The 17,236-nt window shown below is 44.2% G+C and overlaps 1 protein-coding gene across 6 annotated transcripts in view; it reads left to right on the forward strand.

Moving 5' to 3' along the window:
• PALLD (palladin, cytoskeletal associated protein) overlaps nucleotides 1-17,236 on the forward strand; it is a gene marked incomplete at its 5' end in the record, with an annotated part of 172,131 nt that overhangs the window by 67,924 nt on the left and 86,971 nt on the right. For all 6 annotated transcript variants that reach the window (XM_084262803.1, XM_084262804.1, XM_084262806.1 and 3 more), the window contains 2 exons: nucleotides 5-124; nucleotides 874-1,216. In XM_084262803.1, coding sequence (XP_084118929.1) covers nucleotides 5-124; nucleotides 874-1,216 — 463 coding nt within the window. The remainder of the gene's footprint in view (nucleotides 1-4; nucleotides 125-873; nucleotides 1,217-17,236) is intronic.

Consider the following 17,236-nt stretch of genomic DNA (forward strand, 5'->3'; position numbering starts at 1 on the left):
CCAGAAGAGATCTGTACCCTTGTGATTGCAGAAACCTTTCCTGAAGATTCAGGACTTTTCACCTGCACAGCAACAAATGAACACGGCTCAGTAACGAGCAGCGCACAGCTAACTGTCTGCTCAGGTATGTGATGAAGGAAAAGGAGCTTTTAATTAGCAACTTTGGATAATTCAGTTTATAATAACTATAATAAATAATTAAGTACTGGTGAAGTTATTGGTCTGCTTCCCTTGTTGAAAAGGGCCACTGTAGGACAGGGGTGTTGTGCACCTCAGAGCATTCCCATAAAGCAAACTGGTTGTTTCTATTGGCTCCTTTCCTAGTTTAATATTTTTATTCATGTAAAACACATGAATAGTACATTTTTTCAGTGTCTGCCACGAGCCTGGCAGATATTTAAGCATTAGGGTTCTGGGACTAGATGGCAGCAGAGGCAAAATGAAAGCAGATGAAATTATGCTACTGAAGGTGGCATAGACCTTTTGTCAAATAAAAACCACCTGTGACATGGTATGTTTAATTTTATAATATGTTTAGATACACATTGTTGTGGGATGCATTAACCCAGCTGCCTTTGCAAACACATCATGGATACAACCATCCTTCAGTAGCTTTAAATTGTCTGTTCTTTAAATGATGCCAAGATTCCAGAAGAGGAAATGCTGCTTAAGCTGCTGTTGTCAGCTCTTTGGGGCAAAGTCAGGAAACGAATAGCCAGGCATGTATCTAATTCTGCATGAATTATCAACAGGAAGTTTAGAGAGGTATCTGCACAGAGCCAAAGAGATCTGACCTTTAACAAACTGAGAGCATGGATGTGCCATATGCTTCACCTACGACTTGTCAGAGACACTCTTTCTCATTTCTTTTAGCCAACTCAGAAAGCTTGAGTCATGAATCACTCACAGGAGAATCCAACAGTGATGACTTCCATCATTTCCCGCCACTTCCTCCAGTGGAAATCAGCTCTCTTGAGCTTCCTCCTAAGACACATGCAGAAACCCACCAGGCAAACAACACTGAACTGGTATCTGGTGTGACAGCCCTTCAACTACAGCTCAATTCCTCTGAGGGAAAAACAAATGGCATCCATCCCGTTCATGGAGTAAATGGAACAATTAACAGCAAGCCAAATGGTGACAAATCCACCCCACCTCCAGCTGCCTTGCTTTCCCCCACAAAGGAGCCACCACCTGTGCTTGCCAAACCAAAGCTGTGAGTATTTTGTTTGTTTGTTCTTCCTACTTTTAAATTTCATATTTGTTGAAAGCAAATTTTTGCCTGGAGCAGTGTAGTGTTAGACAAATAATGGACACGGACCATGCTGGCCCCCTGAACAAACTTACAGCTGTGTTTTATGTCCCAAAAACCAGAATGCAAGGCAGAACTGTGGTCTTCCTCATAGTGCTACATCAAAAGGAAAGAATCTTTCCAGGGAAAGATTGAAGGTAAAGTCACAGCAAAGAAATAAGTGGTAGTGATGGATGTTCTGAGTGTTTCAGTCTTGGTCTCTACATAAACCTTGTAGTGGCCTGAGATTCCTGCGTGCTGTTCCTTTTTCAGCGCTGTTTAGCTCTTCATTCTGAGTGTTCTTGGGTTTGTGTAGTCAGTGCCTATGATGTTGTGTGTTGTGTTATTTCTTACATTATGTTCATATATAACACAGATTGTTCGCTGTTGGATTGCAGTGGCTCTTTTATAGCTGAAAATTAAAAGCTAAAGGAGGAGAGAGAGAGAGAGAAAGAAGTGATGGTGGGGGAAATTGTAGTAACATATTTATCTTGTGTTAGTGATGATACCATACTTCTGCAAGAGTGATCTCAGGCTGTTAACTTGCAGCTTGATGTCAGCATTGCACAGACTCCTCTCTTCCATCTCCCTTGAGAATTTTTGGAGTGTGACAAAGAATCTGAAATTCTGTTTTATTTCATTTGCATCAATAAGCAGAAGGGATTATGAATTACAAACGTGTTTGAGAAGCATGACATATGGTCTCCAAGCTTAGCAAGGTCATCTGCTTAGTTACTCGTTTTCACAGGAGAAGTTGCAAAACACAAAGTTGCTGCTCTTTTAGTGATCATATAATGATTTTAAACACAAAACAATCCACACTTGAGGCAGAGAGCCAACAGCATTCCCTTTCTGTACTCACTGCTTCTTTCTTTCTGTGGCTCTCTCATTCTAAGCACTCTGACAACTGTAGAAGAGAAGGCGTGACTGTACAGAGACAGAGCAGGGGAGGAATCTGTGGTGGTGACTGTGAATGTGGGAGGGAGGGAGGTTGCTGAGGATGGCAACTTGCTGCTGAGACACAGCGTGGAGTGAGCTGGGTGGTCCAGTACCCAGCACATCTGTTGCAAGACCCATTTGCAAAGAAAGGAGATGGCAGCTTGAGCAGAGCAGTGGGAATTGGGTTCCAGCCCAGAGCTTCCTTTCCCAGAAGTGAGCAGGCCTAGGTAACAGAGGGTAGCTGTGTAATCAACTTCCCACTCACTGCTACTTGCACAAAACTGGTTTTGTTTTTAAACACAGGGTGAACATACAAGCCAAGGTGACTGTTGTGTACAGTGCTGCAAGAGGGATGCTACTATGAGAATCCTTTCAGTTGCTGATGTACAAATCCATGACCTTGGGGTTCCGAGTGCAATTTGGGGTCCTGTCTTTTGCTGTTAACAACACTTGACCTCCAAAAGCCCGATCTTGATGGCAGGGCAGATACCTGTTTTTATTGGCCATGCCAGTGGGACATAATCCTGCTGTTGGAAAAGGAAAACCTTGCCCTCCCCTGAGGCAAATGGTTTGCTCTACAGGCATACTGATAGCATAAGAAAGGGAGCAGGTGCTAACAGGAGGAGGAAATGTCTGGCTGCAGAGACTTGAAATCAGCTTTCAGCATTTGGGAAGCTGCATCCCAAGTCAAAGCTAGTGAAAGGATTGCATTAAAATTAGCTGAGAGGTAAGGCAGGGACTGCAGCTGGTCATGCCCCTGCTTTAAAGGATTCCCAAAGAAGGAGGAACTCACGCTTGGGTAAAGAGAGTTGCTGGGCAAGATGCTGAACTTTTGTCACAGGCTGAATCAGCCGAGGTGCCAGGGTTTAAGGACACTAACATGTCAGTCAATCAAAGCTGAGTTCCTAGTTCATGTGCTCAAGGAAATGCCTCTGCTGAAGAGATTGGAGAAGCCTTAAGAACCGAGAGGGCGCTACAGGTCCTGTTCTGTCACTCTCATTAACGCTGTCGGGTATCTCGTGTCACAGAGACTTTTCTGGAGGCAAAAGCTTTTCCAGTGGAGGGAGCTGTGCTGCTTGGGTAGATGTCTGTCAAGGAGACAGCTTGGTACTTTCTAGAATACTGAAAAAGACACTATGAGAAGAGCCAGGGGCGGGGGACAGCTTTCAGAGACCTTGTTCATGTCCTAGCAGGAACACCGGGTTGGAAGCAAGAGTGTAGGAGGGAAAGCTGGGCATTTGGTTCAAAACAAGTAGTAGTGAAGGCAGGAAAGACTCCAGTGCTTAGGGCAGGATGCAGAAGTTTACATGGAACAGTTCAAAGACTAATACATAAAATGTCTCCAGGAGGTGATAAATGCTTGACTTTAGGAGCAAGTAAACCAGATGTTTACTAGAGGTATAATCACCTTTTTATCTTCTGGTAGACTTGGTCATTTTAAATTTTATATATATATATACACAGAGTTGATTTAGATATTTATAGAGAGAGAGAGATATAGAGATATATAGTGTGTGTGTGTAAAAATATATATATATAGTGTGTGTATTTATAAATGTAAAAATCCCATAGCACTTGTGCATACTCCTAAGAACCTAACACAGTTGAGGTCTGTGGTGTCCTACGAGTGTGTCAGGCCTTTGGGTGTCCTTGCCAAGTGCTGCACTGTATTTAGTCAAAAAAAAAAAAAATAGTATGTATGAAGTTAATGGACTCAGCCCCCTAGGATGTGGCTTGAAACTTTGCTTCCAGGCTGAGATTCAGGCAGGGCTCCTATGCCCTCCTGAAGGCACTAACCCCTTCTAATTACCCATCACAAACTTCTCCAAGCAGGTCTGCGTGATGTTTGGCAATAGGCACTGTATAAAAGAGCTTCAGTCTTCAAGAATGTGAAGCATCAACTCAGTACATCTGGAAATACCTGTATTTATCTGCACTCTGCCTGCTCTACACAGTTCCTTGCATGCTCTTTGAAAGCTGTTTCTTTTATCTCTGTTAGCTTGAGTGTGGAGTTCAGCTGCATTGCACTGACTGATACTCTAAAGCACTTTTCATATTCTTATTTGAAAGCCATGGTTGCAAATTTTCTGAGGGTTTTTTCCCTTTGTTCTCTCTATCCCTTTCCTTCTCCCTCTCCCTAACAGCACTGACCACTGTACCACTTCTGACTGTAGTTTCTTTTTGTTTCTGTACAATAGTTAATGTCACCAGTGGTTTTTTCGTGCTTTGCTCAAACACAAAGTTTTTATTCCTCAAGATTTTGCTTCCCCATCTCCCCTTTCTCATCTCTCTGTAAATGGTGTAAGGAATAGAAGCAGAACTGCTTTTGGTTATTTTATAATACCTAAGGTAGCTTTTTTGATTGCAATTAGAGTCAGATAACTGGTGTGATGTGGGAATTGAATTAAGCAGTGGGTTTAGGACACAGTGAGTTTTCAGTACATACTACTTTTTAAAAGTAATGTTCCATTTGAAATCTTTTCTGTGAGCCCCATAGAGCTTTCCCCATGGACTGTGCCATAGCTCCAGCTTTTCCATTTGTAGGATGTGTAAGGTTTTCTAAAAGCTCTGCATGTCCCCATGTCAGAGGCCGCTTGTTGCTGTCACCATCAGTGAGATGGAATTGAGATGTTGTTACAGTAGGAATGTAGCTTTTTATACCTTGGGCATTTGTAAAGTTAGGGTTAGGTTGTATTTTAGCATTTCAACTTCCAAGATAAACACTGGAGCTCGGATGCAGCAGTGATGATTTGGATATTATGGCAAGTACAGGGTTTAGTTCCATGTTTAATCCTAATAAAGCTGTTGGATCCACCACCAACCATGCTGTTACATCTGCATTTACCTCCCATTGTCTTGTCTTCTACAACTCTTCCTCCTTTCCTAGTGCCTTCCACATTCCTATTGCTCCATGGGTCACATCTTCAGCCAGCCACAGTAGCAGCAAACCAAATACACTGCTCGTTATACAAGTTGTGCTTAAGCTGTAGGCCTGGTTTTCTCTCCTGAACTGACCTCTGGCTACACAGCAACATTGGTTACTGGCAGCTGATGTTTGAGAGTGAAATGCTAAGAAAAAGCTGTTAACCATGTAAAGGTCCAAAAACCACAGTCGCTTTTCCCAAGGAAGAGGAGGGGGGAACACATGACTCTTCCCACCTTATCTGACACCTGTGCCACAAAGCAACAATATGGTTCTGCAAATAAATAGATTTTTGGCAGCACTGAAGTAGAACTGAAGCCAAAATGATCGGACCTACGGGATATCTGTCTCTCATGGGCATGTTTTGCAGGGTGCAGGTCCCAGAGTCTGAAATTGCAGACACAGTGACACCTCTGAGAACAGTTTTACCTACAGTTATATGAGGTTCTCATGAGCTGTCAGGTTTTATCAGAAACTTGAGGACTATCTCTAAGGTTACAACTGAGGAAATCACGTGAAATATAATAAGGAAAACAATAAACATCAGCTGATAAAAACGTGCTTGTAAATGAACCTTTGATTGGTGACTCTTTATGCCCCAATTATTGAGGAACACCTGTGATTCTGACCTATTTTATATGGTTGATAAATATCAGCCCATTATAAGCATGATGATCTGACATCCAGAGAATGCTGGCAGGAGCTGAAAAATGCATTTAGGAAAATGGGTAGAATGCCTTTAAATCTAACATTTTGAGTAACATCTGTATTGGAGGCTTTTACAAGTGATGTCCAGGGGAGTGAAGGGGCAGCGCCGATCTCTCTCCTCTCTTTGGGGACCAGGGACAGAACCCCAGGGAACAGCATGAAGCTGCCAGGGGAGGGTCAGGCTGGGTGTCAGGAAGAGGTTCTGTGCTGAGAGGGGGGTCGGGCGCTGGCACAGGCTCCCCAGGGAAGGGGTCCCAGCCCCGAGCTGTGCTGAGGGCAAGAAGCGCCTGGACGATGCCCTCAGTGCCACCTCTGACTGGGCTGGGCTGTGTGGAGCCAGGAGTTGGGCTCCATGGCCTGGTGGGTCCCTGCCAGCTCAGGAGGTTCTGTGGTTCTGTGACACCACAAGGCTGTGTATTCTGAAGTTTCTAGGGGCGATTGTGTTACCATCCTTAGTTTTCTTCCATAATCACATCCTGTTTTGTTCTTCTGATGTTCTCAGTTTGTGCTATTGCTTATAAGTTCTCTATATCTTAATATTCCATTGCTGTGATATGTCTGTGAAACAGTTCATGTGCTTATCTTCTGGGGGAAAAAATCTGTACTTGCAGCTTTGGAATCATTACAATTGCTCTGCTACAATTCCCTAATTATACAAACACCTATAAACTCTACTGCCTTCTTGGAACTGATTAGTCATTAGTGATTAACTACTAATTAAGACCTTGGTGAATGCAGATCTTCCTCTGGACTCCAAGCAGAACTGGACATGATCTGCAGGATAAAGCACACCCGAGTTGCTGGTACACTTTTGTGTACCCATTATTTCATTAACTAACCAGCTGTTTCACCCACGGATTTGCCATGCAAATGGTAAGCTGATCATCATTTGTGACTGCAGCACATGTGGGTTTGACAGTCCAAACCTTGGCTCTACTTTTGAGTGTGTGTAAATAGGGGTAAAAGAAGATAATGTTTATCAACCTGTGCGTGCTCTGGGGGATGATACTTACAATTCCTCACTGACTGCATAGGGATACTCTCTCCTCCTGTAATTTTCTGCTCCTTCTGTGTGCTAAACACTGGCCTGGAATCTGGAAGAAAATACTCTGTGTGCAGTATGCTTGCCAAACATTAACAGGTAGTAATCTTATGGTAATTTACTTGAGTTTATCTCATGGACTTTCATCGAGTACCTTGCCAGTGAATGCATTGTGCAAGTCCTTCAGTATTTTCCCCCTTCCATATCTGTACCTGTTTCCTTTCTGCATCCCCACCTGCAGCTGATTTCTTAAGCTAAGGATTTCTTTGGGGTTTAATTGTGTTGGCAACTACAGTCCAGTGTTGTTGGTTTGTTGGGTTTTTTAATTTGGAAGTGAATGAGGGAAGCAAACATTACTAAGCCTAAAGCCCTTCTGAGGCCCTGCATTCAAAGCACATGAACGAGCCTTTCCCTAGGTCAAGTGCTGCAATAGGGATTGAGGAGACAATTCTTGGATCTGGGTACAATCTCAAGAATAGCAATGTGTGTGCAAGTGGCCATCTGGTTGAAGAACCCAAGGCTGTGTTTCAGCAGCAGTGTGTTTCTTAGAGCGTCAGCAGCTCCTGTGGCTCCGGAAGGCACAGCAGGATGGCATGGATTGCTGCTCTCACAGAAAGTTTAGCACATGTCTAGCTTTGAGAAAGTGACCTACTAATTACATACTGACACTCACCCACCAACCTCAGGTGACAACAGTTTTGCTGCAGCAGCTTGTTTCTGGGTTCCCCTGAAGGATGGAGGCATTGTTTTATTTTCCATCTTCAAGGTCAGGCTTGATGTGACTCTGAGTGACCTGATCTAGTGAAGATGTCCCTGCTCACTGCAGGGACAGCCTTTAAAGGTCTCTTCCAGCCTAATGCATTCTGTGACTAAGTGCCTCATTGAATCTTTTTCTTATATTATTATCCATTTCTGGGGCATTTTAAATACTTGGGGAAATAGTTGTCGTATTGACTTCAATGTCATTGACTTGCTGAGACGGCTTAGAATTTGGAGTTGGACACACTTCAACTTTTGTTTACTTTTATAATGCTCACTGGGAATTCAACTTTTTCTCCCTAAAGTAATATAGGATAAACTATTTTCTGTCAGAAACAGGAATTCCCAACTACTCTTTTGGCTCCCTTACTAACCATGTTTACTTACCTCTCAACACAGTCTAAAATGGGCTTAAATTACGTTTGGAGACTGTGTTATCTAGCAAATGCCTGTCTGAGTGACGTTACCAAGGCAGCCCCTGAAGTCAGTCAGACCTGTGTGCCTTCAGCTCCCATGAAAACCCAGGAGCACAGTTCTGCTTATCAGCAAATGCCGTAGAAACGTGCAGCATAAACTACTCAGTGAGCATGAATCAGCATCCGCAGCCACTGAGATCGTGGTGGAAGCCTCATCCTGCCTTTACCAAGTCACAGTGACACTGGGCCACAGCAGACCTTGTGCTGTGCATCTAAACCACCTGCCTCAACCCAAAAATCTTCACAATAGCAAGGGAGGGGGGCAGAAGACCTCTACACATCTCCAGAATTACAAGTGTCCATCTGTCGCTGTAGTACAGGTAAATGTATCTCTGTGTTTCCTAGGGCATGCATTTGTGTAGGGGAGAGAGTAAGGACTGCTAAGATAAAGACAGCAGAGATGTTGAAGTCAGTGAGCTGGGGCTCTGGGGTTTTAATGCTGCCACGTGTACCTTGTCCTTGGACCAATTTACTTTCCTTATGGGAATCACAGAATCACAGGGTTGGAAAAGACCTTTAAGCCCATCGAGTCCAACCATTCCTGTCCTGTGCTGACCCAGCTCCCTGAGCACCTCATCTCCCCTCTGTTAAACACACCCAGGGGTGGGGACTCAGCCCCCTCCCTGGGCAGCCTGTGCCACAGCCCCACAACTCTGCCAGGGAAGAGCTTTTCCCTCCCAGCTGAGCTGACCCTGCCCTGGCACAGCTTGAGCCCATTGCCCCTTGTCCCATCTCCTGTCCCCTGGCTGAAGAGACTATCCTTGTTCCTGGCATTAGAAAGACAAAAGGCATAAGAGAACTTGACTTTTTCTGTCACTAATTCACAGGATTTTATAATTAGCAATACTCATGCTAATGTGTTTTATTGGAGAAAGCTGCAGATGTGATTTAATTTGATATTGTCCAAACTTAATTTATAATTTCAGTGGTGGAGTCACCGTCCCTCAGGGTGTTCAAGGAGAGGCTGGGTGAGGGACTTGGGGACGTGGGTTAGTGAGGCGTATGGGTGGTAGGGGGGCAGTTGGACTAGATGAGCTTGGAGGCCTTTTCCACCCTTCATGATTCTATGATCCTGAACTGCTAAATGACATTCTCACAATGTTCCCAGATTGAGGAAAACTGAAGAACAGCTCCCCTCTGTTCTTGCAAGTGTAGAAACAGATAAAACAGGTACAGTTTTCCACAGTATTTTCATAGCTGAGGTAAATACATTCTAATGATTGTGCATTTTGTGAAGGAAAAAACATGCTTAGCTATTGATAGTCCAAATTTTACTTGCATTTGGAATTATTCAGGGCTGTTCACCATGGGTTTCATTACAAGCATGTTGCTTATTCATGGTTCCTTGTTGCCTACTGTGGCATTAGCTGTAGGCAGCACCCAGCAGTGGATTTTATGTCTTGTCAGAATCCCCTTGCAGTGGGGATGATTGGATGGTACGTAATGGTACTGCGTGGACTGATCCCGAATGCAAGGAGAACAGAAAGTATTGGGGAGGTTTGGATGTGAGGGGAGTGTGGCTACAGCTGTTTGAGCTGTTTTGCTGGAGTAGCTATACAATTTACCCCTAAGAGTGGAGCAGCCTTGAAGACAAAGAAAGTGAAGCCAGGGGAGTCATAAATAATGAGTCCAAAGACCAGTTAAGAGACAGAGTGTATCTTGGTTTCAGCTGAAAGGGGTTCCTAACTCATTGGTGCAGGAGTGTGGTTTTGAGTGCAGGAATGTGTTTTGGAGACTCTGGAGAAAACCATAAAGAGCACATGCAGAAGGAAAAGGTAAAAAGCTCACTGAGAGGAAGACATCCAGCCTTCATCCCTGAAGACCACCAGAAGACCTCCTGAGTGTCACTGAGCATGGTCTGTCTGAGAGGAGTCAATGTACAGTTTGTAGATCTCAGATCAAATTTGAGGTGCAGCAATTAGAAGCACAACAATCCCAGAACTGTAGGGGATAGAAGGGACCTCAGACATCATCAGGTCCAACCCACCCTGCCAAAGCATGTAAATGACTTCCTGGAAGTAATTGTAAATGTAAATTGCTTCTGGGAAGTAATTTGCATAACCCTGCCTTTCCTTAGAAATTGTAATGAATATGCAGAGTCAATCTGTGTAAGTATGAGAAACAGTGGCTTTAAACAGCACACACACTGGGAGCAGCGATCCCCTGTGTGCCCAGCACTGAGATAAAGAACCCCTGCTTAACACTCACCACGGGGATTGAGCTGTGATCGCAGCTTGTCCAGGCTTCAGGGACAGCAAGACCCCTCTGAAGCTCTCTGCTGGAAGCAGTGGAGAAAAGAGAGTTGTTAAGAAATGTAAGGCCCCTATAGGAAAGGCATGGTTTGTCCTCCAGACTCCAGTCTAATTTCTAACAAGTTTCCAGCGTATAGATGGTTTTATAGCAGGGTGACTTCATCAGAAAAAAACTCAGCTTGGAATTTCAGGGAAGCGTTTTGGTTTAAACAGTCGGGGTAGAAGTTGCCCAACCCAGGGTAATATTCTGTGCTGATGGGTAAAGAGGTATTTTAAATATTCCTGCCAACTCTCTGTTAGTATTAAAAAGAAGACATTGAAGGAGCATCTAAACTGCCTTGCCATGTATTGTTCTGCTGCCAGAATGAAAAGGGAGTTAATACCAGCAAGTTACTGACACAAAAACGTGCAAGACAGAATGAAATCATCTTCATTTAGGGTATCTGGCTGCTTTTCATAAATCTGTCAGACTGGGGCTCGCAAGGTTTGAAGTTGTGGATTTAAGACATGCTTTTGAACATGACCATGGGAACTTGAAGAAATCCTTGCCACTGAGGTGTTTTGTTTGATTACTGCCTGCACAACCTGCAAGGAAAGTTATGGGGCATAAAGGGTGGTTCATCAAAAGTAGCCAAAGGACAAGGAAAAAGTTGGGGTTTTTTTCTTTTCTTTAAAAAAAAAAAAGCTATGAGTGGCTAAGCTTCCCAGGCTTTGATGTAGCTGGCTTTTTATATGAGGTTTGTTCTGCCAGTGCCAAGCAGGAGAGAGCATGCATGTCAAATCCTTTTCCAAACAAGCCCCTCTGATTTCTGCCAGGGAACAAGCCTGACTAAAGCAGGGCGAAGTTAACCCTTATTTAAGGGGAAAAAAACCCAAAACCAACCTTTATGTGGCTTGAAAGAAAAGCAAGACATTGTAGCTCACTGGAAGGATGCTGCTAACAATATTCCTGCAGTGAGGCAAGGCAGATTCAGAACCACCTCTCAAGTCACTGGACCAACTGGTAATTTTGCCAAGCAGTACTTTCCTGGAAAAAAGCTTGAAAAAGTCTGTCAGCAATTAATGAATTTTTTAGCTGAAATCCTCTCACACTGACTGGCAAAATGGGAGGTAGATAAATGTTTTTCTTTGTACTCTTTTACTACTCCCATCCAATTAATATTGGGATTTATTACTCCCATCCCATTGATACCCATGGATACTGGTGTAAGCAGTACAACTTAGAAAAGCTTTAGCTCTCTGTAAGGACACCATACGCCATACCAGTATTTCTTTCTCCGTGGTGAGACAAAAGAACAGCTTTGAAGGATAAATCTGAACTGCCTTTAAAAAGGCATATGCACCTTATGAACCTGTCTGTAGGCACACCTAAATCCCAGCTCCAGACTGCCGGGCTGAGCGGGCGATACTTGGAATGAGACATTCGGAATCAATGCTCCGGATCACAGACTCACAGAGCTGTCAGGGCTGGAAGGGCCCTCCAGAGCCTATGGGGCCCAACCCCCTGCCAGAGCAGGGTCCCTGGGACAGGGCACACAGGTCGGTGTCCAGACGGGGCTGGAATCTCTCCAGAGCTATTGATACCCATTGATCAGATCCCCTCTCAGGCTTCTTCTCTCCAGGCTAAACAGCCCCAGGTCACTCAGCCTTTCCTCACAGGGGAGATGTTCCAGGCCTCTAATCATCTCTGTAGCCTCCGCTGGGCTCTTTCCAGGAGATCCCTGTCTTTTTTATACCAAGGTGCAAAGGATAGGGTAAGGATACTCTGCAAAGCTTTACAGATAGAGGTTGGAACGTAACAACAGAGAAGTACCAGCATGGTTTTAGTGCCTTCTGAAACCAGTTCCTGGGGATTTGGACACCATAAATGCAACTTATTAAAGGGAATAATGAGACTGGGAAAGGGCTGTTTGTATTCAGCTTGTTGTGTACCACTTGTGTCTCTGCACCCATGGAATGTGTCAGAAAAACATTAGGGAACTCCATCAACTTTTTGACAACAGAAAAAGCACTGCAGCATTATTTCAGGATAGAATAACATTTTTAAGAGTCCAGATTTCAGACAGTAACTTTATCAGCTTTGGTTGTTGACCTTGCTGAAAATATGCAGCAAATTCTTTGAGTTCCCTGTACCCGTTTGCTCTCATTTGCCTGGGAATCCACATGCTCTTAAGCACTGCAAGCAGTTCTAGCTATTGCTTTTGTACCCTTTAGTATCCTCCATAAATCAGAATCTGGTTTTAGATGTGATCATAGGGTTTGTCATAAGCCATCAGAAAACCGTTGGTTTAAAGGCCAAGTATTTAATTTCTTTAATTTGAGGTTAGAAGGAAGGTCGTTTCTCTTTCCCAGTAGAGGGAGAACCACTTGAACTTCAGAAGAAGTGAATGAGAGAGGAATATTCTCTCAAAAGAGAGAAAGAAGTATTACAAAATGTTGAGTATTTCACCTCCAACATAAGTGCAAAAACAATTCTGAAAAGACAGAGCTACTTTTCTAAGTTTTGTTTTAGTAATCAGTGTAAAACTTCACTGATATCCAAACCATAAAGGTTTAGATCCCCATTTTCATTTGCAGTGACCCAGCTCTGAATTTCTTTGGCTTTACTGGAATATCCATTTAATACCCTATGTGGATGTTGCTTCTTGGAAACAGATTTTTAAACCCAGTAATACTGTATCCAGAAAGTCAAATGGATTTTGTTCTTCTTGTTTGGTACCACTAAATCCTTTTCTTCTTGCTTTGTTTTGGTTTTGTTGTTGTTGGAAGGGGATAGACTTTTGTAAGACCCTTTGAAATGAGCTATATATGTTACCATGAAAGTAAGGAGAAGGGGATTTTCGGATTCTAATCATTTCATCTCTCCTGAATATTTGCAGAGCACAGCAATTATCTTTCTGTAACGTCTCAAAAGATACATTTGTCTTGTGCTGGTTGGAGTAGAACCCAGCCACATTCCTTACCAGTCCTCAGAGAAATGATATTACACACAGCTTCCAGAATGTGGAAATCAGAGGGTTATCAGATCCTTTCTTTTAGGAACAAAAATCAGCTGAAATGTACGTTGGTTAGGGCTGTGGCTATGATCGTGGGTAAGAGTGCCTGCATATGCATGTATGTATGTGTGTATTGCTCTGATAATCCTTTTGAAAGGTGCCTTCACTTAAAAATACTTCCTAGTACTCAAGGAAACCTTAATCTTACCACTTTAGAGGTTGTGTGATAGTCATTGCACTAGACGTGTGATAAGCTGGATGACAGCCCAACTCTCTCAGCCTGGCTTTATAGCAGAGTTGCTTCAGCCCTCTGATCATCTTTGTGGCCTCCTCTGGACCTGTTCCAACAGTTCCATGTCCCTCTTATGTTGGGGACCCCAGAGCTGGTCCAGGTGGGGTCTCATGAGAGCAGGGCATAGGGGAAAAATCCTCTCCCTCGACCTGCTGCCACGCTCCTTTTGATGCAGCTCAGCATGTGGTTGGCCTTCTGGGCTCTGAGTGTGCATTGTTGCCTTATGTCCAGCTTCTCCTTCACCAGCACTGGAAGATGCAAGAGGATTTCTTTGTGCTGCTGTCTCACAGAGGCACTTTCAGGCAGGCTGAGCTGCTGCCCTGCCCTGGCCTCCCCTCAGCCCACCAGCCCCATGGCGACCCTTCCCGTTCCTTCCCTCGGGGCAGGCAGAGGGTCACCCAGGATCTTGTGCCAGGTGAAACGTCTGTGGGGTGCTGGGCTGGCACTAAGGGCAGTGAGCAGTAGCTTTTAATGGCAATACTGCCAGCTTAGAACATCTGTATGTGGGGCTTCAGAGCTCCCACTCTGCCAGTGAGGTGACCTCTTGCTTGGGGAAATGTTTCTGCTACTGCTGTTGTGAGGGTTTTTTGGCTGTTTGCTTTCTGCAGCAGTGCACTATAGATGGATTCCAGTTTATCAGAAAGGACTTCTGACCCAGGATCTTTATCCATGAGTTCATGTGCTCTTTGTACTGCTGGTTTTTATTTCACTTCACGGATTTGCAGTCCCCAGAGCTCTGGTAACCGGAAAGACAAAGCTGCCATAATGAGTATCCTAGAAAATCAGCCTCCAGAGAAACACCTGCAATTGATTTATGTCCTGCTAGCACGTGTCACCCTGTGCTTCAGAAAAATCTGAGGGAACTCTCACTCATTGGCAAGAAGGAGAGCTGTAGAAACTTCCATAGGGATCGAGCAGTCTAATCACCCCGTTCCCTTCCCCTTACTGTGCTGTGCTGTTCCCTTTCCTCCCCATACCCTGTCCTATCCCCCTCTCCTCCATTCTCAACTCCTCAATCGTAGTAGCCTCTCCCCACATTCCTTCCATGTTTCCACTGTTTACTTAAAGCCAGACAAACCCCCTAACTATGAAAATTAGCAAGTACAGGTCTCCTTGGGGGTGAGTTTATCTTTCCTTCTGTGTTATGGCGATAGCACTACTGGGAATCTTGCACCAGGTACTTTTAGTACTGGGGAGGGATTTCAACATCTCTCCAATGCAACTGTGAATTTTGCTGCATAGGGCAAGCAAAGGAGATCTGACTTGGGGGAGAAAAATAAAAACAAGATTATGGAACAGAAAAATAATTATCATTGAACAGAAATACCATGTCTGTCATCTGAGAGTCTAATTGCACAGCTGAGAGGTGAGAAACTGTGGCAATGGTACCTAGAGGGATGAAGATGTGACTGAATCTGAGGGGAGTGGGCACATTCCTGAAATTCCTGATGGAAAATGTTTCTGTGCCACTTAAAGTTGCCATTCTCTGTCCCCATGTGCCAAGACCAATCGTGTGTGTCCCAGAGACACACAAACATCTTTAGCAGGCAATGAAAACGTTATCATGTGTGAACATGATACATGATTGTAACTCATACAGAATGAGGGTGATTTTTACAGCCACGGAGACGTTTCATAAAAATCATCACTTAATTAAGGCAAATCAATCTTATATAAAGCATCAGATTGTAAGGCAGAGATGACATCTGGCAGTACAAACTGAGGTAAAACAGCTGAGGTAGTCACAAAACATGGCAGCTGGTACTTTCCCTGCCAACTGATCATTTGTACTTGATATGTGTTGTTTACCCCTGATGTTACAGCTCTTTTTCTGCAACTTCTATTTGCCATGGAGTGTTTTTCTGGGAATTAGAGAGAAGCACACTAGGGCAGATAACCCAAGAATGTGGTCATCCCAGCTCTTGATCGAGAGCCTGACGTGTACACAAAAAATGCTTGGATTTTGTTGGTTGGTTGGTTGTTTTTTGGTGGTTTGTTGCTGTCAGAATTGCATCACCACAGGATGTTTTGGTTTTGATGTCAGGCACCAGTATGAAACATGCCCAGCTCCTGTGACAGACTGGTCCATATCCCTTTTTTTCTGATTACAGCTCTGGATTTGGAAACAAAGTACCAACTCTTTTTAAAGCATAATTGTATATGTGTGGCTGCACAGAGTGTTTACGTTAGTGCTTAGTTACAAGTGGTTGTAGGGTGTCTGTGTTTGGCTGGTCGGGGGGGCTGCGCCCACGTGCGCTGATACGAGCCGGGTACTGCAGCTGGCTTTGCTCACTGTAGAGACATGACCCAAAGACTCTTTCCTTACCCAACTCCAAAAAGGACTCTGAATATGTTTCCACCGTGACTTTCCCGTACTGGAGGGGCGATGTAAGAAGGATTTTCCCGGGCAGATGCAGACAGAGCGATCAGCGGGTCAGAATGAGTTATGCTCCCTGGCTGAACCAGACTCCCCTCCCTGTGGGCATGGATCTGTTTGCCTGTATTTATCAGTCTGCTTGGAAACAGGAGGAGGAACGCTCAGGCATTGCCTTTTAGAGAAGAAGCTGAATGGGTTTGGATTATTTATTTATTTATTTTATTGTACAGGGGGAAAAAAGCATCCTAGGGAAGATTGTATCCACTTACCAAACTAGAATGAGGGTCTAACTGCTTTCCTTCCCCCTGGTTTTCACACAGTGTGAGTTGTTAGTTCATCTTTCCTTTAGAGGATTCCAAGCTCTGGTTTAACAGTGAAGCATACCATAATTCCCAGTCTCCCAGTTTAACCTCCCTGAGGGAAGTAATTCAGGAAGCCCAGACTTTCTTGACACTTCTTGATTGTCAGGCTGGTTTGGTTCTTCATTCATGTCCACCCATGAAGCAGTTTAATCTGCTAGAACTTTAGTGACAGGTTCAAATGCTTCCAGAATTACAACAGTTCTCAAAATAATGGATTTAATAATTTGGTAGCCAAGGTCCCATGAAAAACCTGACTGGTTTGTTAAAGAGATGCCCTTGTAGCCTCAAAATCAAGTTGGGTCTGATATTAACAGTGGTACTTGAAAGAGTACAGGTCTAATTAGCCAAGCATCACTCAGAACAATTACTGCTATTGATGAACTACTGGAATCCTTTTCCTTCCTTCCAAGCTCTTTGTCCAATGACAACTGCTCCAGCATTTATAGAATCATAGGATGTGTTAGGTTGGAAGGGATCTTCAGGGGTCATCTAGTCCCACCCCTGCAGTGAGCAGGGACATCTTCACTAGAGCAGGTCACTCAGAGCCCCAGCAAGCCTGACCTTGGATGCCTCCAGGGATGGGGCCTCCACCACCTCTCTGGGCAACCTGTGATCCACCACCCTCCTATTGAAGAACTATGCTTCTTGGCAAGCAGCCTCTTTCACAGTGACTGGTAAGCATTTGCTTTACTGCATCCAGCGTTGGAGCCCACAACACAAGAAGGACATGGACCTGTTGGAGCATGTCCAGAGGAGGCCACAAAAATGGTCAAAGGGCTGGAGCACTGCTAAGGATCAAGAAGTGGTTCAGACTGAAAA

The sequence above is a fragment of the Gallinula chloropus genome, assembly GCF_964237585.1.
Source record: "Gallinula chloropus genome assembly, chromosome: 4".
In the NCBI taxonomy this organism is placed as follows: Eukaryota; Metazoa; Chordata; class Aves; order Gruiformes; family Rallidae; genus Gallinula; species Gallinula chloropus.